The sequence below is a fragment of the Papio anubis genome, chromosome 3 (assembly GCF_008728515.1).
Source record: "Papio anubis isolate 15944 chromosome 3, Panubis1.0, whole genome shotgun sequence".
NCBI classification, from domain to species: domain Eukaryota; kingdom Metazoa; phylum Chordata; class Mammalia; order Primates; family Cercopithecidae; genus Papio; species Papio anubis.
Genome location: NC_044978.1, coordinates 130,723,622 through 130,747,073, shown reverse-complemented (window position 1 = coordinate 130,747,073; position 23,452 = coordinate 130,723,622). Strand labels below are relative to the sequence as shown.

Genomic DNA, 23,452 nt, shown 5'->3' with positions numbered 1-23,452 from the left:
AATTCAACCTGGTTGTAATTTAACTAAAGTTAATTGAGTATATAACCAGTCAGGAATGGGTAATAATCTTAAAAATCACCTGTTGATAAAACAGACATAAATAAAATCTCAATAATACTTTCTACAACTACAAAGGAAAAGTTAAATAGTATTAAGATGTATTATCCCCATTGAATGGCAGAGTCTAAGGAAAGTCTGTTAATATGTTATACTGGAAGTTGGTAATAACATTTGAAAATATAATGAAAAGAGGTTAAATGGACATACAGAAAAAGATATTTTCTTGGTTTCCCTCCATGGAAAGCGAAGGACCAATGTGCGCACTCCATTGTGAACTTCAAACACGAGGACACCTTTAGAACAGACTCCAAGCAATATTCCTGTTTGTGACTTTTTCTCAGGGTGCACTCGGTGAAAATGAACTCCATATTCTGTCAGTCTTTGGCAGACCTGTTGGAATAATACCATACCATAGCAACACACTTTGGTAAATGGTGACATAAAGCTGTATGATATGGTTTAGCTGTGTCCCCACCCAAATCTCATCTTGAATTCCCATGTGTTATAGGAGGGACCCATTGGGAGGTAATTGAATCATGGGGGCAGGTCTTTCCTGTGTTGTTCTCATGATAGTGAATAAGTCTTATGAGATCTGATTTTAAAAAGGGGAATTTCCCTGTACAAGCTCTCTTCTCTTGTCTGCCTCCATGGGAGACATGCCTTTCACCTTCTGCCATGAGTGTGAGGCCTCCTCAGTCACATGGAACTGTAAGTCCATTAAATCTCTTTCTTTTGTAAATTGCATTCTCTCAGGTATGTCTTTATCAGCAGTGTGAAAATGAATTAATACAGCAGATGGGTACCAGTAGAGTGGGGCATGGCTGAAAAGATACCTGAAGATGTGGAAGTGACTTTGGAACTGGGTAACAGGTAGAGGCTGGAACAGTTTGGAGGGCTCAGAAGAAGACAGGAAAATGTGGGAAAGTTTGGAACTTTCTAAAGACTAGTTGAATGGCTTTGACAAAAATGCTGATGGTGATATGAACAATAAGGTCCAGGCTGAGGTGGTCTCAGATGGAGATGAGGAACTTGTTGGGAACCCATTGGGAACTGGAGCAGAGGTGACTCTTGTTATTTTATTTTATTTTTTTCAGCAAAGAGATTGGCAGCATTTTGCCCTTTCCCTAGAGATTTGTGGAACTTTGAACTTGAGAGAGATGATTTAGAGTATCTGGCAGAACAAATTTCTAAGCAGCAAAGCATTCAATATGTGACTTGGGTGCTGTTAAAGGCATTCAGTTTTAAAAGGGAAACAGGACATAAAAGTTTGGAAAATTTGCAGCCTGACAATGTGATAGAAAGAAAATTCCATTTTCTGAGGAGAAATTCAAGCTGGCTGCAGAAATTTGCATAAGTAGCAAGAAGCCAAATGTTAATTACCAAGACAATGGGGAAAAGGTCTCCAAGGCATGTCAGAGACCTTTGTGGCAGCCCCTCCCATCGCAGGCCTGGAGGTTTAGAAGAAAAAAATGGTTTTGTGGGCCAGTCCCAGGGTCCCTCTGCTGCGTAGAATCTAGGGACTTGGTGCCCTGCATCCTAGTCACTCCAGCTGTGACTAAAAGGGGCCAAGGTACAGCTCGGCCTGTTGTTTCAGAGGCTGGAAGCCCCAAGCCTTGGCAGCTTCCACATGGTGTTGAGCCCGTGGGTGCAGAGAAGTCAAGAACTGAGGTTTGGGAACCTTCGCCTAGATTTCAGAGGATGTATGGAAACTCCTGGATCCCAGGGAGACATTTGCTGCAGGGGCGGGGCCCTCATGGTGAACCTCTGCTAGGGCAGTAGGGAAGGGAAATGTGGGGCTGGAGCCTGCACAGAGAGTCCCAATTGGAGCACCACCTAGTGGAGCTGTGAGAAGAAGGCCACTGTCCTCCAGATTCCAGAATGGTAGATCAACGACAGTTTGCACCATGCATCTGGAAAAGCCACAGATACTCAACACCAGCCCATGAAAGCAGCCAGGAGGGGGGCTATACCCTGCAAAGCCACAGGGGCAAAGCTGCCCAAGACCTTGGGAGCCCACCTCTTGCATCAGTGTGACCCAGATGTTAGACATGCAGTCTAAGGAGATCATTTTGCAGCTTTAAGGTTTGACTGCCTTGCTGGATTTTGGACTTGCATGGGACCTGTAGCCCTTTTGTTTTGGCCAATATCTCCCATTTGGAATGGCTGTATTTACCCAATGCCTGTACCTCCATTGTACCTAGGAAGTAACTAACTTGCTTTTGATTTTACAGGCTCATAGGCAAAAGGGACTTGCCTTATCTCAGATAAGACTTTGGACTATGGACTTTTGAGTTAATGCTGAAACGAATTAAGACTTTGGAGAACTGTTGGCAAGGCATGATTGGTTTTGAAATGTGAGGACATGAGATTTGGGAGGGGCCAGAAGTGGAACATGGTTTGGCTGTGTCCCCACACAAATCTCATCTTGAATTTCCACATGTTGTAGGAGGGACCCAGTGGGAGGTAAGTGGATCACGGGGACAGGTCTTTCCCATGCTGTTCTCATAATAGTGAGTAAGTCTCACAAGATCTGATGGTTTTAAAAGAGGGAGTTTCCCTGTACAAGCTATCTTCTCTTGTCTGCCACCATGTGAGACCTTCCACCATGATTGTGAGGCCTCCCCAGCCATGTGGAACTGTAAGTCCATTAAACCTGTTTCTTTTTAAATTGCCCAGTCTTGGGTATATGTCTTTATCAGCAGTGTGAAAAAGGACTAACACACTGTATCAATGTAGTTTAATGTGGAAAGGATAATCTTTTCAACAAAGGTTACTGGAACAACTGTATATCCACATGCCAAAAAAGTGAATTTCAACCCTTACTTCACCCTACATACGAAATGTAACCAAAAATGGATCACAGACCTAAATACAGGCACTAAAAGCATAAAACTTAGAAAGTATTTGTGACCCTGGGTTGGGCAAAAATTTCTTAGATGGAACATAAAAACCATAAACTAGAAAATAAAAAAACTGGAAACTTCATTAACATTGAAAACTTGCTCATCAAGAGTTAATGTTGGCCGGCGCAGTGGCTCACGCCTGTAATCCCAGCACTTTGGGAGGCCAAGGCAGGCAGATTACTTGAGGCTAGGAGTTTGAGACCAGCCTGGCCATCATGACAAAATCCTATCCCTATGAAAAATACAAAAATTAGCCAGGGGTGGTGGTGCACGCCTGTAATCCAAGCTACTCAGGAGGCTGAGGCAGAAGCATTACTTGAACCTGGGAGGTAGAGGCTGCAGTGAGCCAAGATTGCACCACTGCATTCCAGCCTGGGCAACCGAGTGAGACTCTTAAAAATAAAAAAGAAGAGTCAACGTTAAGAAAATGTAAGGCAAGCCACAGACTAGGAGTAAATATATGTAAAACATATATCTGATAAAAGACTTGTATGCAGAATATTTAAAGAACATGTACTTCTCAACAGTAAGGAAACATATAACCAGTTACAAAAGAGGGTAAAAGGTTTCATTCGACACATCAATAAAGATGGTATATAAATAGCAAATAAACACATGAAAAGATTGGTCAACATAAATAGTAATGAGGCAAGTACAAATTAAAACCATAATAATATACCACTACTCACCTATTTCAAATGTTAAAGTGAAAAAGACTGAAACTACCAAGTGTTGTCAAGGATGTGGAGCAACTGAAATTCACACACTATTGGTAGGACTGTAAAACTGTACAACGATTTTGGAAAACAGTTTGGAAGTTTCTTACAAAGTTAAACATGTACTTACCATAGGTCCCAGCAATCCTATTGCTAGATATTTACTCAGGAGAAATAAAAATTGTGTTCACAGAAAAATGTGAACTGGAATGTTTATAACAGCTTTGTATCTATCAACTAATGAAAAGAATAAACAAATTATACATTTGCACAAATAAAAACTACTCAGAAAAAAAAGAAAAGAAACTACTGATATATACCACACCATGTATGAATCTTAAAAGTATTATTCTAGGCCAGGCACAGTGGCTCACGCCTGTAATCCCAGCACTTTGGGAGGCCGAGGCAGGCAGATCACAAGGTCAAGAGATCGAGACCATCCTGGCCAACATGGTGAAACCATGTTTCTACTAAAAACAAAAAAAATTAGCCGGGCGTGGTGACACGTGCCTGTAGTCCCAGCTACTCAAGAGGCTGAGGCAGGAGAATGTTTGAACCCGGGAGACGGAGGTTGCAGTGAGCCGAGATCATGCCATTGCACTCCTGCCTGGCGACAGAGTGAGACTCCGTTTCAAAAACAGAAACAAAAAGAAGTATTATTCTAAGTGAAAGAAGCCAGACATGAAAGACTGTATATTATTTTTTACATGACATTCTAGAAAAAAAAAATACTATGGTAATAGTAGATCAGTAGTTGCTAAGGGTTAGAGGTAGGGGGAGGGGACTGACTATAAAGAGATATGAGAGAACTTTATGTATTCGAAATGTGCTATATCAGGAGTTGGTAAGCTTTTTCTGTAAAGGGTCAGATAGTAAATATTTCAGGCTTTGTGGATCATATGATCTTTATTGTAATGACTGGACTTTGTGGTTGTAGTATGAATGCAGATACAGATGATATATAAAAAAATGAGTATGGACTAGTTCCAATAAAACTATTTATAGAACAGGCAGGCCAGAGTTTGCTAACCCTTGTTCTCAAGATTGTGGTGCTGAACTGTATATATATTTTTATATTTTATTTTACTTTACTGTTTTATTTTATTTTGAGATGGGGTCTCATTCTGTTGCTTAGACTGGAACCCAGTGACAAGATCAAAGCATACTGTAGCCTCAAACTCCCAGGCTCAAGTGATCCTACATCAGCCTCTCAACCAGCTGGGATTATAGACATGCATAACTATGCCCAAGCTCAATGGCATATATATTTTAAAAACTCACCGAACACATAAAAATGGTAAATTTTATTGTATATAAATTATACTTCAGTAAAGCAGATTTACAAAAGATATTTCAAAAGCAACATAATATATAGCACAAGTGAAGCCTTAGAAGGTTGTGTTAACAAGATAAAACTTCTTAAGTTAGAAGAAAGATGCTGAAGTTAAAGGGAAATGAAGTAACAGAATATATTATTAGAAGGAATAGGGCAACCTAATATTCATTAGGCATGCTAATTACAGGGAGAAAACTGAAACTTAGAGAAGTTAAATACATTGTCCAAGGTCACTCAGCTAGTTGAAATAAGAATTCAAATGCAAGACTGTCTGCCTGCAAATCCTCATGCAAATTCTTTTCACTGCGCCAATCTGCCTTCTACCTTTATTAATAAAATTATAATGTAACTTCTTACTTTCTACAAGTATAAAAATGTAATAACTAAGAAAAGTGTAGGTCCATAATTTAATATCTTTAAATTTAGACTCAAACAGAACAAACCATCTTGCCTTTCTTTCTTTCCATGAACACTAGATGAAAGGTAATGTAACTCTGTGAATAAAATCCTGTCATAAATTTTCACAGGGCTGGGAAACTTGGTTTCTTTCTATATGTAGCAGCAAATGGAAGGCATACTGTTACATCCTAGGAAGCTAAAACAGAAGAATGTTCTGAAAATTTGTCTTTTCAATAGAACACTATCTTATATTTGCTATTTGCATTGGAAGTTTACATGGTACTATTTTTCTTGATCATAAATGCACTATTTATCTGAGGTCATATAGAAGCTGGTTATAGGTCTAATAGAACTGTAACCTAATAAGTCATTTTTTTTCTGACTCTCTACCCCCATCTACATTAATTGGCATTTAGTGGGAAGACCATTTTTAAAGGATGTAACTGAATTTTAAGCCTTTTGAGAAAAAGCAAAACAAATAATTCTAGAATCAGTATGAACTTGCCTCTCTTATCAAGCCATTCACCAAATTCATTTGCTTCTTCTGTATAATGTATTTTGATTTTGAGTATGGAATAAGATAAAAGCATAGGATTAACAGCCAGATAGAGATGGGTTCAAATCATATTTGCCCCATGTCTCTGGGAACATTACATTTCCTCTTTGAGCCTCATTTCCCTTTTTTACAAAATGGGAATTAAAATATCATGATTTTAGTCAGCAATAAATGAGATGAGATTATGCACAGTATCAGTTTTTGGCACTTGAACTCTTAGATATGTGTCCTCTAACACTTCTTGCCTACTTGAAAAAGATATAAAGCTTATCATTTGTAATCTTGCATGCTTACCTTTAAAAATTCTAACTCTGTCTCTTTTTCAGAAGCTCCTACATAGGTATTATGCAATTTGGGTAACTCTTCTTTGATATAGGATAAATCTAGTTTCTCCATCACTCTGGCGGGCAAATAGTGCTCCATTCTAAAGTAAGACACACCATGAACCTAGAAAAAAGAATGTTTTCATAAGCAATTGCTTGCCCTTTATTGGAATAAATCCTCCTCTATCTTAAAGAAGTTCTTGCTTTGGCTAAGAGATGAAGTACTTCTATTTCTACATCTCTCTCTGAGGAATGAGTTTTAGAAGAAATGCGTCAGTCTTTCTTTTTTTATTCACTGAGATAAAATGACTGAACTGATTAGCAAGCTTGACGAGTGTGACATTCAAGGGCCTCATATCACTATAGTTTAGGATGAACGTTGTGAAGGATACTGCTCCAGTGGCACAGCTTCTGGCCCCTTGCCTCCTCTTAGATCACTTTTATTTAGAAACATCAGGCTTTAAGTATACTGTGAGTTCTCCATACAGTAAGCTCTGCCAGGCTGCCAGCCCATTATGTGGAAGGCAGAAGATCCTTTTAATTTATATTTAACTAATAACTCCTGTGTCTAGTCTCTGTAGGTTAGAACTTGGGAGAAGGAGTAAGTGGTAGATATTCCTAAACTCCAAAACAGGATAACTTTAAACAGGAAAAAAAAATCCCACACTTCGTGATTTTATATAATTGATATACATGGAGTGCTTGGTCATTTTGAGGTACCAAAGAAGCCTCTAAATCTTCAGATCTAAACATCAAACACGTGAATTATGTTTAGTTATTAACTATGTTAAAGGTAAGAACACCAAACAAAAATGGGCCTGGAAAAAAACATAAATCCTACCTCTGGTTGATAATCTCCATACTCAGCCTGGAGAGCCAAGGATGCCAGCAATAAGGAAGTCTCATCATCACAGTGCATCCTTTCCTCCAAAATATCTTTTCGAAGCTGAAGGTAATACTGATGACATGTCAGAGTATGTCTAAAAAAACAAATACACAGACATCTTGGTCTTTGATTTTGAATACTACGGTGATTTTTATTATAGGCATGTAAGGTTAGTTTCCATGAGTTTATTATTAAGCTTATTATTAAGCTTTTAAGGCATAAGGATTAAAGAAACTGTGTTGAAGGAAATATTATTTTTATGATAAAGCAGACATTATCATTGATTGGAATCAAGTAATTCAGTATCAGTAAGCAAAGGGCCAAAAGACCAGTGTCCAAAAGGAGCAAAAGAGAAACCCTTGTGTACTCACTGTATTAGACTAACATCATCCACAAAAAATTTAATTCTGAAAAACAAAGTAAAATTAACAGTGGCTTTGGTCTTTTTCTTTGGTTCTTCTTTCCATCCCTCTGGGGCCACTTTGGTTAATTTTAAGTCAGGATCAACAAAGAAATATTCATTATCTAAAACAGAATGAAAAATATTCAGATAAAATAAAAACTACTTTAGTGTTTTCTTCTGATTTCTTCACTTTTTGGTCAGACTTGCATAAAAGAGTATCATATGAGAATATAAATACAAGACTGTTAAAAATGTGGCAGGCAGGGAGCTCTGAGACACTCCATTTAGATGGGAGCCAATATGGCCCACTCTTTTAAGAATGGCGGCTCTAAAGACATACAGTCCTAGATTCAACACCTGGCTACAACATTTACTATCTGTATGATACTGGATATATTATTTTACCTCTCTAGACATCAGTTCTCTTGTCTTTAAGATCAGGATAGTGGTAATCCTCGCTTTACAGCATTGTTATAAGGATCAAATGACATAATGAATAAAAACCCTTGTTAAAGCACACAGTATATGGTAAACATTTAATAAATATTAGCTAGTACTTATTATTATTGAGCTACCAGCTGAAACCTGGGAGGAATGACATTCATCATTTTATTTTTTAATGTCATTAGTTAACTATTATTTACTCTCTCCAAATAAAAGAATTACTCAATACAATTTGATTTGAGCAGAATCTATAAGAAATTAGGTATAGTATAAACAGAAATTTGGATGAACTGAATCAGCTTCATGTAGACAATACTGACTGATTAGTCTAAAAGTAAAATTAATAGTGATAGAACATCAGTAGGTACTAATTGACTATTTATTGGATGAGTCTACAGCATAAATTATTCATTTTTAAGGCACAATAATTCAATAATCTATATTGAGGGAAATATTTCTTTTAGGATACAGAAGATATTATGAGCTTATAGAGTTTTAGGATCCTTTAACCTGTCAGTTGTCATTTATGGTACTTTGCTGTCTAAGCTTTCCAAGTTAAATTCTGAGGTAAAGAGGAATCTGAAATATTAAAGAGTAACTTACAAATATAATGATTTATTTAAAAAGGAGACGAATTCCAAAAAGTTTCTTACTGCTCTGGCAACTCTAACTAGTAAGTAGGAGAGGCTTCTACTGAAGCTGTGTCTTAGACCACCGTGGTTGTGAACATCATGGAGTTAAGTGGATACAATATTTAAAAGATATGTTAAATAACTAATTATAATTGACATTTTAAAAAGTCACTATGATTTTAGGATAGTAGGCTAAATAAATTGATGTGGAAATTCAGAAATAGGGTCTTGCTATATATTCAGACTCATATTAGGATACTAATTTCTAGAGTATACATGTAGGCCATTAACATAGAAAATGGTCCCTGAAATATAATTAAAACCTATTTTTATATAACCATAGCAAAAAATTAAAAAAAACTTCCCAGTCAGATACAGAAGGTGCCTAACAAACACAGCTATTAAAACAATGAAAGTATCTGAGAGAAGAAAGGGAGTTCATAACTCACTTCTACTGACTAGTTCATTTAGTTACTAATTGTCAAAATGAGGTCAGGCATGGTAACAAACATAGGAAGTCAGCTTGTTGCTAAGTTTCTATACTGTACTCTGAATACAAAATGTCTTGGTACCTTTGAGGGTAGCTAAAGCAAACAAATGATGCTCTACTAAGCCAATATGCGCCACAACCATATCAAACACATCTTTACATATAGTTTTGGTATCACAGGTCAGTTCCAGTCTCTGCCCGTTCAGAAGCATTATGTTTACTTTCCTTCGGTTATCCTCATTCTTCCCTTTCTTAGTCTACAATTGAAAAAATAAATGGCATTCATGAAAATAAGCATTATTAAAATTTTAACTGTTTTTTAGCATTAAATTACTGAAATTATTTTCTAAGTGTGACACAAATTGGTTTTATTACTTACAAGAATAGACCGTGGCAAATCCAAAGATATAAATGGTTCAATTGTCATTTTCACAAACTCAGGGCCAAAGAAATTCTGCAAATCACATAAGCAGAATCAATAGTTTTTACTATTTATTCTAGTTTTTTCCTTGAAAGGAAAAATAATGTAACAATAATAAATTACTTATGAAACTATAAAATCACCACATTAGAACTAGGTGATCTAAAAAAAATGTTGAAGCTTTCATGAAGACGTATACCGGAATTTACCAAGAACAGAAATAAATGGAGTATGCTTTACATTAACTTTAAACAAGTTTTTCCCCATCTTTGTTTTCTACTATTGATGCCGATGTCAAAAATAATGCCTGACTTTTATACTGTTTTACAGCGTTTTCACTATTTGGCATCCAGATAGACTCAGACTCAAAAAAAAAAAATAGTATTCAAGAAGTAATAAAGAGTTATTAAGCTCATATAAGGATTTGGTTTAATATTGCTAATGCATGAAGTGATTGAACAGAATCTCATTGTCTTAGAAAGTGACATTCAGCCTAAAATAGATCGTAGGGTAGGTGTGGTGGCTCACAACTAATCCCAGTGCTTTGGGAGGCTGAGGCAGGAGGATCACTTGAGGCCAGGAGTTTGAGACCAACCTGGGCAACACAGTTAGAACCTGTTTCTACAAAAAATAAAAAAGTAGCTGGGCACTGTCGTGCATGCCTGTAGTTCAGCTACTTAGGAGGCTGAGGCCAGAGGATAACTTGAGCCCAGGAGTTCCAGGCTGCTGTGAGGTATAATCATACCACCACACTCCAGCCTCGCCAACAAAGTAAGACCTTGCCTCTAAAAAAATTAAAAGCAAACAGACAAAAACAAAAAAAAACTGGTAATAGTTAAAAGACGTCTACTTTGTGTCTATATATATTTACCTGTAATCAATATCTTGGAACCCTATGACACTGTACTTTTTGTTTTAAATAGTGGCAACTAGGGATAGTATCAGTCACGTAGTCTCTGACCCCTGTTAATGTCACCAGCAAGAAAATATCTCAGGAAATAAAGGACCCATGAGATGGGGAAAGTGGAGTGCAAACTCTGTACTTACTGCTTCTCAATCTATGATTTCCCTTTTCTCCTCTTGTATATTCTGGGGTTTTGGCCAAAGGGGAGAACTAGTTTAGGAGACAGCTTAAAACAAGTTAGACTCTGGGTGGGAGAAGGTTTGAGAAAAGACTTAAAGATTATATCTTAATGGGCAAAAGGTAGAATGAAACCAGGGCTAATCTTAAGGCCAGAGGCAGGTGGTTTGCGTGTATGTGTAGGTGTGTGCTTGAACTAATGGATGTTACCAGAATTTCATTTTTGTTGGTTTCTTCTTTGCATTTGGTTGTACAGCTCATTGATTGTTTGCTGTAGGAATTCTATTCAATTTAATTGACTGTGTAACATGTGACAGATAACATTTATGTAAAAGTAAAAGTTTAACATAAGGGGCTTATTAATATTCAATGAACCAATAGGACACATTTTAAGCAAGAATAGAAATAGAGTAGAAAGAATGAAAGTGGAAGACGGCTGAATAGGAAGAGCTCCAGTCTGCAGCTCCCAGAGTGATTGACACAGAAGATGGGTGATTTCTGCATTTCCAACTGAGGCACCTGGTACATCTCATAGGGATTGGTTGGACAGTGGGTGCAGCCCTTGGGGGGCAAGCTGAAGCCAGTGGGAAGTGGGGTGTTGCCTCACCCAGGAAGCCCAAGTGGTAGGGGGATTTCCTTTTCCTAACCAAGGGAAGCTGAGACAAACTGCACCTGGAACAACAGAACACTCCCACCCAAATACTGCACTTTGCCCACAGTCTTAGCAACCAGCAGACCAGGAGATTTTCTCCCGTTCCTGGCTCGACAGGTCCCACAACCATGGAGCCTTGCTCACTGCTGGCGCAGCAGTCTGAGATCAACTTGCAAGGCTGCAGCCTGGTGAGGGAAGGGATGTCCGCCATTGCTGAGGCTTGGGTAGGTAAACAAAGCGGCCGGGAAGCTCGAACTGGGTAGAGCCCACTGCAGCTCAGCAAGGTCTGCTGCCTCTATAGACTCCACCTCTGTGGGCAGGGCATAGCTGAACAAAAGGCAGCAGAAAATTCTGCAGACTTAAACATTCCTGTCTGACTGCTCTGAAGAGAGCAGTGGTTCTCTCAGCATGGCATTTGAGCTCTGAGAATGGGTCCTTGACCCGCCCCCCAACCATAGCCTAACTGGGAGACACCTCCCAGTAGGGGCTGACAGACACCTCATACAGTTGGGTGCCCCTCTGGGACAAAACTTCCAGAGGAAGGATCAGGCAGCAATATTTGCTGTTCTGCAGCATCCACTGGTGATACCCAGGCAAACATGGTCTGGAGTGGACCTCCAGCAAACTCCAAAAGACCTGCAGCTGAGGGATCTGACTATTAGAAGAAAAACTAGCAAACAGAAAGGAATAGCATCAATATCAACAAAAAAGGACATCTACAACAAACCCCATCTGTAGGTCACCAACATCAAAGACCAAAGGTAGATAAAACCACAAAGATGGGGAGAAACCAGAGCAGAAAAGCTGAAAATTCTAAAAACCAGAGTGCCTCTTCTCCTCCAAAGGATCGCAGCTCCTCACCAGCAACAGAACAAAGCTGGATGGAGAATGACTTTGACAAGTTGACAGAAGTAGGTTTCAGAAGCTTGGTAATAACAAACTTTGAGCTAAAGGAGCATGTTCAAACCCATTGCAAGGGAGCTAAAAACCTTGCAAAATGGTTAGATGAATGGCTAACTAGAATAAACAGTGTAGAGAAGACCTTAAAAGACCTGATGGAGCTGAAAACCATGGCACAAGAACTTTGTGACACATGCACAAGCTTCAATAGCTGATTTGATCAAGTGGAAGAAAGGGTATCACTGATTGAAGATCAAATTAATGAAATAAAGCGAGAAGGCAAGTTTACAGAAAAAAAGAGTAAAAAGAAACGAACAAAGCCTCCAGGAAATATAGGACTATGTGAAAAGATCAAATCTACATATGACTGTGTACCGGAAAGTGACGGGGAGAATGGAAGCAAGCTGGAAAACACTCTTTAGGATACTATTCAGGAGAACTTCCCCCACCTAGTAAGGCAGGCCAACATTCAAATTCAGGAAATACAGAGAACACCACAAAGATACTCCTTGAGAAGAACAATCCCAAGACACATAATTGTCACATTCACCAAGGTTGAAATGAAGGAAAAAATGTTAAGGGCAGACAGAGAGAAAGGTCAGGTTACCCACAAAGGGAAGCCCAACAGACTAACAGCAGATCTCTCTGCAGAAACCCGACAAGCCAGAAGAGAGTGGTGGCCAATATTCAATATTCTTAAAGAAAAGAATTTTCAACCCAGAATTTCATATCCAGCCAAACGAAGCTTCATAAGTTAAGGAGAAATAAATTCCTTTACAGACAAGCAAATGCTGAGAGATTTTTGTCACCACCAGGCCTGCCTTACAAGAGCTCCTGAAGGAAGCACTAAACATGGAAAGGAACAACAGGTAACAGCCATTGCAAAAACATGTCAAAATGTAAAGTCCATCAATGCTAGGAAGAAACTGCATCAACTAGTGAGCAAAATAACCAGCTAATATCATAATGACAGGATCAAGTTCACACATAACAATATTAACCTTAAATGTAAATGGACTAAATGGTCCAATTAAAAGACACAGACTGGCAAATTGGATAAAGAGTTAAGACCCATCGGTGTGCTGTATTCAGGAGACCCATCTCACATGCAGAGATACACATAGGCTCAAAATAAAGGGATGGAGGAAGATCTACCAAGCAAATGGAAACCAAAAAAAAAAAAAAAAAAAAAAGTGGGGGTTGCAATTCTAGTTTCTGATAAAACAGACTTTAAACGAACAAAGATCAAAAGAGACAAAGAAGGCCATTACATAATGGTAAAGGGATCAATTCAACAAGAAGAGCTAAATATCCTAAATATATATGCACCCAAGACAGGAGCACCCAGATTCATAAAGCAAGTCTTTAGAGACCTACAAAGAGACTTAGACACCCACACAACAATAATGGGAGACTTTAATACCCCACTGTCAATATTAGATCAACGAGACAGAAGGTTAACAAGGATATCCAGGACTTAAACTCAGCTCTGCAACAAGTGGACCTAATAGACATCTACAGAACTCTCGACCCCAAATCAACAGAATATACATTCTTCTCAGCACCACATCACACTTATTCTAAAATTGACCACACAATTGGAAGTAAAGCACTCTTCAGCAAATGTAAAAGAACAGAAATCACAACAAACTGTCTCTCAGACCACAGTGTGATCAAATTAGAACTCAGGATTAAGAAACTCACCCAAAACCACACAACTGCATGGAAACTGAACAACCTGCTCCTGAATGACTACTGCGTACATAACGAAATGAAGGCAGAAATAAAGATGTTCTTTGAAACCAATGAGAACAAAGACACAATGTACCAGAATCTCTGGGACACATTTAAAGCAGTGTGTAGAGGGAAATTTATAGCACTAAATGCCCACAAGAAAAAGCAGAAAAGATCTAAAACCGACACCCTAACATCACAATTAAAAGAACTACAGAAGCAAGAGGAAACACATTCAAAAGCTAGCAGAAGGCAAGAAATAACTAAGTCAGAGGAGAACTGAAGGAGACAGAGACACAAAAAACCCTTCAAAAAACTCAATGAATCCAGAAGCTAGTTGTTTGAAAATATCAACAAAATACACCGCTAGCAAGACTAATAAAGAGAAAAGAGAGAAGAATCAAATAGATGCAATAAAAAATGATAAAGGGATATCACCACTGACCCCACAGAAATACAAACTACCATCAGAGAATACTATAAACACTTTGATGCAAATAAGCTAGAAAACCTAGAAGAAATGGATAAATTCCTGCACACATACACTCTCCCAAGACTAAGCCAGGAAGAACTTGAATCCCTGTATAGACTAATAACAGGCTCTGAAATCGAGGCAATAATTAACAGCCTACCAACCAAAAAAAGTTCAGGACCAGATGGATTTACAGCCAAATTCTACCAGAGGTACAAGAAGGAGCTGGTACCATTCCTTCTGAAACTATTCCAATCAACAGAAAAAGAGGTAATCCTCCCTAGCTCATTTTATGAGGCCAACATCATGCTGATACCAAAGCCTTGCAGAGACACAACAAAAAAAGAGAATTTTAGACCAATATCCCTGATGAACATCGATGCAAAAATCCTCAGTAAAATACTAGCAAACCGAATCCAGCAGCACATCAAAAAGCTTATCCACCATGATGATCAAGTTGGCTTCATCCCTGGGATACAAGGCTGGTTCAACATATGCAAATCAATAAATGTAATCCATCACATAAACAGAATCAATGACAAAAACCACATAATTATCTCAATAGATGCAGAAAAGGCCTTCAACACAATTAATCAGCCCTTCATTCTAAAAACTCTCTATAAACTAGGTATTGATGGAACCTACTTCAAAATAATAAATGCTATTTATGACAAACCCACAGCCAGTATCACACTAAATGAGCAAAAACTGGAAGCATTCCCTTTGAAAACTGGCACAAGACAGGGATGCCCTCTCTCTCCACTCCTATTCAACATAGTGTTGGAAGTTCTGGCCAGGGCAATCAGGCAAGAGAAGGAAATAAAGGGTATTCAACTAGGAAAAGAGGAAGTCAAATAGTCCCTGTTTGCAGATGATATAATTGTATATTTAGAAAACCCACTGTCTCAGCCCAAAATCTCCTGAAGCTGATAAACAACTTCAGCAAAATCTCAGGATACAAAATCAATGTGCAAAAATCACAAACATTCCTATACACCAATAACAGACAAACAAAGAGCCAAATCATGAGTGAACTCCCATTCACAATAGCTACAAAGAGAATAAAATACCTTTACAAGGGATGTGAAGGACCTCTTCAAGCAGAACAACAAACCACTTCTCAATGACATAAAAGAGGACACAAACAAATGGAAGAACATTCCATGCTCATGAATAGGAAGAATCAATATCGTGAAAATGGCCATACTGCCCAAGGCAATTTGTAGATTCAATGCCATCCCCATCAGGCTGCCAATGACTTTCTTCACAGAATTGGAAAAAACTACTTTAAAGTTCATATGGAACCAAAAAAGAGCCCACATAGTGAAGACAATCCTAAGCAAAAAGAACAAAGCTGGAGGCATCATGCTACCTGACTTCAAACTATACTACAAGGCTACAGTAACCAAAACAGCATGGTACTGGTACCAAAACAGATATATAGACCAATGGAACAGAAGAGAGGTCTCAGAAATAATACCACACATCTACAACCATCTGATCTTTGACAAACCTGACAAAAACAAGAAATGGGGAAAGGATTCCCTATTTAATAAATGGTGCTGGGAAAACTGGCTAGCCATATGTAGAAAGTTGAAACTGGATCCCTTCCTTACACCTTATACAAAAATTAATTCAAGATAGATTAAAGAGTTAAATGTTAGACCTAAAGCCATAAAAATCCCAGAAGAAAACCTAGGCAATACCATTCAGGACATAGGGATGGGTAAGGACTTCATGACTAAAACACCAAAAGCAATAGCAACAAAAGCCAAAATTGACAAATGGGATCTAATTAAACTAAAGAGCTTCTGCACAGCAAAAGAAACTAGCATCAGAGTAAACAGGCAATCTACTGAATGGGAGAAAATTTTTGCAATCTACCCATCTGACAAAAGGCTAATATCCAGAATCTACAGAGAACTTCAACAAATTTACAAGAAAACAAACAACCCCATCAAAAGTGGGCAAAGGATATAAAGAGACACTTCTCCTATCACAAGAACTGAAAACCAAACACCGCATGTTCTCACTCATAGGTGGGAACTGAACAATGAGATCACTTGGACTCAGGAAGGGGAACATCACACACCGGGGCCTATCATGGGGAGGGGGGAGGGGGGAGGGATTGCATTGGGAGTTATACCTGATGTAAATGACGAGTTGATGGGTGCAGCACACCAACATGGCACAAGTATACATATGTAACAAACCTGCACGTTATGCACATGTACCCTACAACTTAAAGTATAATAATAATAAATAAATTTAAAAAAAAAAAAAAAAAAAAAGAAGACATTTGTCTTCGCCCTCTCTTGCGGGTCGGGGTTACATGGCGGTGACTGTGGCAAAGCGAGAGCCTCGGAGACACCTCTGCCGCCAGCACAGCCGGAGACCTGAGCTGACACTGGGGGCTCTCCGCAAGCCCCACACTCTCTCGATGAGTCAGAGAAGTCTCGTTGTATCAGAGTAAGATGGATGGGAGCTTTGATTGTGATTGTGGTGAGCTGGAGCCACCTGATCACGAACAAAAGACATCTTCTGTTAACCAACAGCTGCCACAGCTTCCTGTTGAAATAAATATATAGCAACAAAGGAAGAAAAGAAGCAAAACAGAAATAGTGCTTATCAGCACCTTAGAATGATGCTGCTCAGGACCAATCCAACACTGAATGTATCTTCACTGTGAGGAGAATGTTCATAGAAGCCTGTTGTGTGCATATTTATTTACATTTTTGTTAAATGTTAAATCGTTTAGCATGGTACTCATTTTTGTTAAATGTTAAATCGTTTAGCATGGTAATTTGAGTGTACAGTATGTCATTTCATTCCGTTTGAGTTTCTTGTTTTCTTTAAATGTCTGCAGAGTTTCTGCCGCTTTCTTGAGCTATGAGTACTGCAATCTTTTTAATTCTCAATATGAGTAGAGCTTTTTGAGCTTTAAATCTAAGGGGAACTCAACAGGCCTGTCTGGCATATGCAATGAACATCAAGAAACCATCTTGCTGTGGAAGCATAATTATTTTTCTTCTCACTTTTTGAAAGATCTTTCCTTTTGATGCCAGTTTTCTTCCTTGTTTACACAAGTTCAATTCGAAGGGAAAAGGCAATAGTAAGGGTTTCAAAATGACAGAGAAATTTGAAAGTCTCATGAACATTCATGGTTTTGATCTGGGTTCTAGGTATATGGACTTAAAACCATTGGTTGTGAAGGCAATGGCTTAGTTTCTTCTGCTGTAGACAATGCCTGTGACAGAAGAGTAGCCATCAAGAAAACTGCCCTTACTGATCCCTAGAGTATCAAACATGCTCTACGTGAAATCAAAATTATTAGAAGACTTGACCATAGTAACACTGTGAAAGTGTTTGAAATTCTTGGTCCCAGTAGAAGCCAATAAACAGACGATATGGGCTCTCTTATGGAACTGAACAGTGTTTACATTGCTCAGGAGTACATGGAGACTTGGCTAATGTGCTGGAGCAGGGCCCTGTACTGGAAGAGCATGCCAGGCTGTTCATGTATCAGCTGCTACAGGGGCTCAAGTATATTCACTCTGCAAATGTACTGCACAGAGATCTCAAACCAGCTAATCTTTTCATCAATACTGAAGACTTGGTGCTGAAGATAGGTGACTTTGGTCTTGCATGGATCATGGATCCTCATTATTCCCAAAAGGGTCATCTTTCTGAAGGATTGGTTACTAATTGGTACAGATCTCCACGTCTTTTACTTTCTCCTAATAATTACACTAAAGCCATTGACATGTGGGCTGCAGGCTGCATTCTTTGCTGAAATGCTGACTGGTAAAACCTTTTTGCAGGTGCACACGAACTTGAACAGATGCAGCTGATTTTAAAATCTATTCCTGTTGTACATGAGGAAGATCATCAGGAGCTTCTCAGCATAATTCCAGTTTACATTAGAAATGACATGACTGAGTCACACAAACCTTTAACTCAGCTGCTTCCAGGAATCAGTCAAGAAGCACTGGATTTCCTGGAACAAATTTTGATATTTAGCCCCATGGATCGGTTAACAGCAGAAGAAGCGCTCTCCCATCCTTACATGAGCATATATTCTTTTCCAATGGATGAGCCAACTTCAAGCCATCCTTTTCATATTGAAGATGAAGTTGATGATATTTTGCTTCTGGATGAAACTCACAGTCACATTTATAACTGGGAAAGGTACCATGATTGTCAGTTTTCAGAGCATGATTGGCCTATACATAACAACTTTGATATTGATGAAGTTCAGCTTGATCCAAGAGCTCTTCCCGATGTCACTGATGAAGAAGAAGTACAAGTTGATCCCTGAAAATATTTGGAGGGAGATCGGGAAAAGTATCTGGAGGATCCTGCTTTTGATACCAATTACTCTACTGAGGCTTGTTGGCAATACTCAGATCATCATGAAAACAAATATTGTTATCTGGAGTGTAGCCATACTTGTAACTACAAAACGAGCTCATCATCATATTTAGATAACTTAGTTTGGAGAGAGAGTGAAGTTAACCATTACTATGAACCCAAGCTTATTATAGATCTTTCCAGTTGGAAAGCACAAAGCAAAGAAAAATCTGATAAGAAAGGCAAATCAAAATGTGAAAGGAATGCATTGGTTAAAGCCCAGATAGCACTAGAGGAAGCATCACAGCAAATGGCTGGAAAAGAAAGGGAAAAGAATCAGGGATTTGAATTTGATTCCTTTATTGCAGGAACTATTCAACTTAGTTCCCAAGATGAGCCTGCTGATGTTATTGATAAATTAAATGACTTGAAGAGCTCAGTGTCCCAACTAGAATTGAAAAGTTTGATATCAAAGTCAGTAAGCTGAGAAAAACAGGAAAAAGGAATGGCAAATCTGGCTCAATTAGAAGCCTTGTACCACTCTTCTTGGGACAGCCAGTTTGTGAGTGGTGGGGAGGACTGTTATCTCATCAATCAGTTGTGTGAGGTAAGGAAGGATGAACAACTTGAGAAGGAAAACACACTAGTTACTTGGACAAGTTCTCTAGCAGGAAAGAAGATACTGAAATGCTAGAAACTGAGCCAGTAGAAGATGGGAGGCTTGGGGAGAAAGGACATGAGGAAGGATTTCTGAACAACAGTGGGGAGTTCCTCTTTAACAAGCAGCTCGAGTCCACAGACATCCCACAGTTTCACAGTCCAGTTGGGTCACCACTTAAGTCAATACAGTCCACATACCTTCTGCTATGAAATCTTCCCCTCAAATTCCTCATAAAACATACAGCAGCATTCTGATACATCTGAACTAAAACATTCAGCAGACATTTATCTTTGTATTCTTCAGGAAATGTGTTTTGTCTTCTTTTATTACTAGTGTTTAAGTCATTTTTTACTTGAATCAGATGGTGTCATTTAGTAAGGATTTTATGAGTTATTGGTTTTTAAAATCCAAACTTTCTTTTTCTACATGTGAGACAGTTTTCATTTTAACTGGCATGTCATTTGCACACAAAAATACAGACTAGAGCAAAATAACGTAACGCAGGAGGAGAAAAGAAATGCACTAAGTAAAGAACATTCTCTCATAGAACAATGATCCGTTTTACAGGAAACAAACCTTGCCTTGAAATTTATACAGTGAGACTGTACATAATTGCATGAAAGTAGCTATTTTTTCTAAGACATTTTGCATTCATGAGTATTTTCAAGTTGTTCATACTGTACACATTTCTTAAAACACATGATACCGGCAACAAGTGAAAATGAATGCCGAATTAGGTACACATGTGTTATCTACCTCAAGGTAACAAGAGTATGTGGCAAAACATATACCACTCTTAGTGCTTCACAAAATGCACTTCTATTTAGCCAGTGTTTATTGTAGTAAACTATTCTTAATAAAACTCATTCATTGTTTATAAATGTTCTGGTATGCATTCTTCATAGTAAAGTGTTAATACATCACATCTTATTTATTTTAGCAAATCAGTATATTTTCTGTATTTAATTATAAAAAATTGGCTTAGTTTTAAAAACTTATTTGCAAATACACTTTTTCCATTTGTCACTATGGTTTGTTGCCTACCTAGCTGAATCTATAATGTCAGCTTATCCTAAGGCTGTCCACGTACTTAATTCACTTAAGTGTTCATTTCAAGTAACATACTCACTGTGTATAGGAATTTGTATTTTGGAGGTGCTTGATCTATCTACAAAGAAAAATTAATTAGGAATTACTTTATTATAAAATGCTCCTAGAAGTCTTAATTGTGTTTGTTTTTTTAAAAAAAAAAGAATGTTAGACTTGTGTGCATGGAAGTAATTAAGGTGCATCATTATTGTAGTTTAAAAGTTGTACATGACAAGATATTTTGTTTTTACTGTGTGTTTTTACTGAATGATCTATTCCCCATCCCAAGGCAAGCATGAATAAAATTAGGTTAAATGTGAAAAAAAAAGAAGACATTTATGCAGCCAACAGACACACGAAAAAATGCTCATCATCACTGGTTATCAGAGAAATGCAAATCAAAAACACAATGAGATACCATCTCATGCCAGTTAGAATGGTGATCATTAAAAAGTCAGGGAACAACAGATGCTGGAGAGGATGTGGAGAAATAGAAACACTTTTACACTGTTGGTGGGAGTGTAAAGTAGTTCAACCTTTGTGGAAGACTGTGGCGATTACTCAAGAATCTAGAACTAGAAATACCATTTGACCCCGCAATCCCAATCCTGGGTCTATACCCAAAGGATTATAAATCATGCTACTATAAAGACACATGCATACGTATGTTTATTGCAGTACTATTCACGATAGCAAAGACTTGGAACCAACCCAAATGTCCAACTGGATAAAGAAAATGTGGCACATATACACTATGGAATACTATGCAGCTATAAAAAAGGATGAGTTAATGTCCTTTGCAGGGACATGGATGAAGCTGGAAATCATCATTCTCAGGAAAGTATCACAAGAACAGAAAACCAAACACCACATTTTCTCACTCATGGGTGGGAACTGAACAATAAGAACACTTGGATACAGGGCGGAGAACCTCACACACCAGGGCCTTTCAGGGGGTGGGGAGCTGGGGAAGGGATAGCATTAGGAGAAACACCTAATGTAAAATGACGAGTTGATAGCTGCAGCAAACCAACATGACACATGTACACCTATGTAACAAACCTGCACATTGTGCACATGTCCCCTAGAACTTAAAGTATATATATAAAAGAAGAATAAACTGGTCTGCCATGGGAAACACAGAATCTAATAAAGATCAACTATGGCAATAGGGTATGAAGAAGTTAAGATGAGTCTGCACCAAAAGAAAAAAAAATCCTAAAAATTTATGTTTTGGGAAAGAATATTAATTTAAAGCGTACTTCCAAACCCCATTACCCTTTTCAGCCTCAGAAATATAACCTCCAGCTCTTTTCAGAAAAAACACTATATAGTCCTTTAATGACCAGTAGTTCAAATTATCTAATCACTGACACAGAATATCTCTGATGAAGAAATGTTTTGTTTGAAATAGCTAGAAATTGACTGCCTAAGAAAGGAAACAGGATTTTAGCAAAATGACATATAACAGTGGCATGCTATAAAGGTACGATCTGTAATTTATGAATTGTGAATGAACCAAAGTCTAGCTTAGCTATCTAAAACTAAGGTTTAGGAAAAAGGGGTGTATATGTATGTGCCATTTGTGCTGCTCACTGAATTATTATATTGGAAGCCCATACTATATTGTATGACATCCTACCTATTACTTAGTTTTGATGTAGATATTGGTAATAAATTGATGAAGCCTTATTGAATTTCTTCCTTTTGCCTGAAATATGTTCAGTTACATTTTATTGGAATCTAAAAACTTCAAAAATTGGGTAGTGTTTCATAAACTACAATCCAATTCCACATTTTAAAAATTAGCACAATGAGGAATAAAGAGGTTTTAAAATTTACATAAAGTCATATAACAGCATCATAAGGAATAGAATACATGTCTTCCAATTTGTAGTTCAATGCAATTTTCACCACCCAACAGTTTTTTCTCCTTAGAGAAAAAATTTCTCTAAGGAAATTTTTTTCCTTTCTTAAGGAAATTTGAATTCTATTAACTTCAGAGCATACAAATGTGCTTTTAAGATAATTCTCTGAAGCAAAGAACAGAAAATGAAAATAGTATAGGGTAATATAATTTCTTAGTGCAGAACTAAAAAGAAAAAATCATTCTAGATTTTACCAGGTTTGCTATTATTTATTTTGCTTTTGAAGAATTATTTTAAACTAACATTACAAATAAAATATTGCTTCACCTTTCAAGTTGGTGATAGTAAAAAAGAATGATAATATCCAGAATAGGTAAGAATATGAAGAAACAGGCATGATCATAGGAAGAAAAAACTGGCACAAACTTTTGGAAGGGTAATTTGACAATATGTATCAAATGTCTTAAACGGTGTCTGCCTTTGACTAGGCTATTTTACTTGGAGAAAGTTATCTGCAATGAGTTAGCTACAGGGATGTTCATTAAAGCATCTGTCCCCAATCTTTTTGGCACCAGGAACGGGTTTTGTGGAAGAAAATTTTTCCACAGATAGGTAGGAGTGGACGGTTTTGGGATGAAACTGTTCCACTTCAGATCATCAGGCATTAGATTCTCATAAGGAACATGTAACGCAGTTCACAACAGGGCTCATGCTCCTATGAGAATCTAACGTTGACGCTGATCTGACAGGAGGTGGAGCTCAGGTGGCAATGCTAGCTCCTTGCTCACCTCCTGCTGTGACCAGGCCATGGACCAATGCTGACTTGTGGAGCCCTGCTTTAGAGCATTACTTTCAACAGCAAATTAGAAACATTTAAAATGTCAATAATTGGAACTGACTAAAGAAATTATAGTACACAGTAAAGTCACGTAATAAAGTATTTTATAACACTAACAATAATATAGAAGTTGTAAAATATTTAAGATAGTTTACATGAGAAAAGAACCGTTCATTTTGATTTTATGCCGCAAACAGTCAGGCTGAAAGAAAATATACAATTAACTAGAAGAATGGCA

General features: G+C 37.8%; 1 protein-coding gene and 1 pseudogene across 1 annotated transcript in view; one reads left to right on the top strand and one right to left on the bottom strand.

The window, feature by feature from the left end:
* Positions 1-23,452, bottom strand: part of PTPN13 (protein tyrosine phosphatase non-receptor type 13) — a 222,809-nt gene that overhangs the window by 78,291 nt on the left and 121,066 nt on the right. The window contains exons 11-16 of the mRNA XM_031664826.1: positions 9,528-9,602; positions 9,231-9,405; positions 7,551-7,704; positions 7,135-7,273; positions 6,265-6,417; positions 268-450 (exon numbers count right to left, since the gene is read on the bottom strand). Of these exons, the coding sequence (XP_031520686.1) occupies positions 268-450; positions 6,265-6,417; positions 7,135-7,273; positions 7,551-7,704; positions 9,231-9,405; positions 9,528-9,602 (879 nt within the window). The remainder of the gene's footprint in view (positions 1-267; positions 451-6,264; positions 6,418-7,134; positions 7,274-7,550; positions 7,705-9,230; positions 9,406-9,527; positions 9,603-23,452) is intronic.
* Positions 17,285-19,687, top strand: LOC101005834 (annotated as a pseudogene).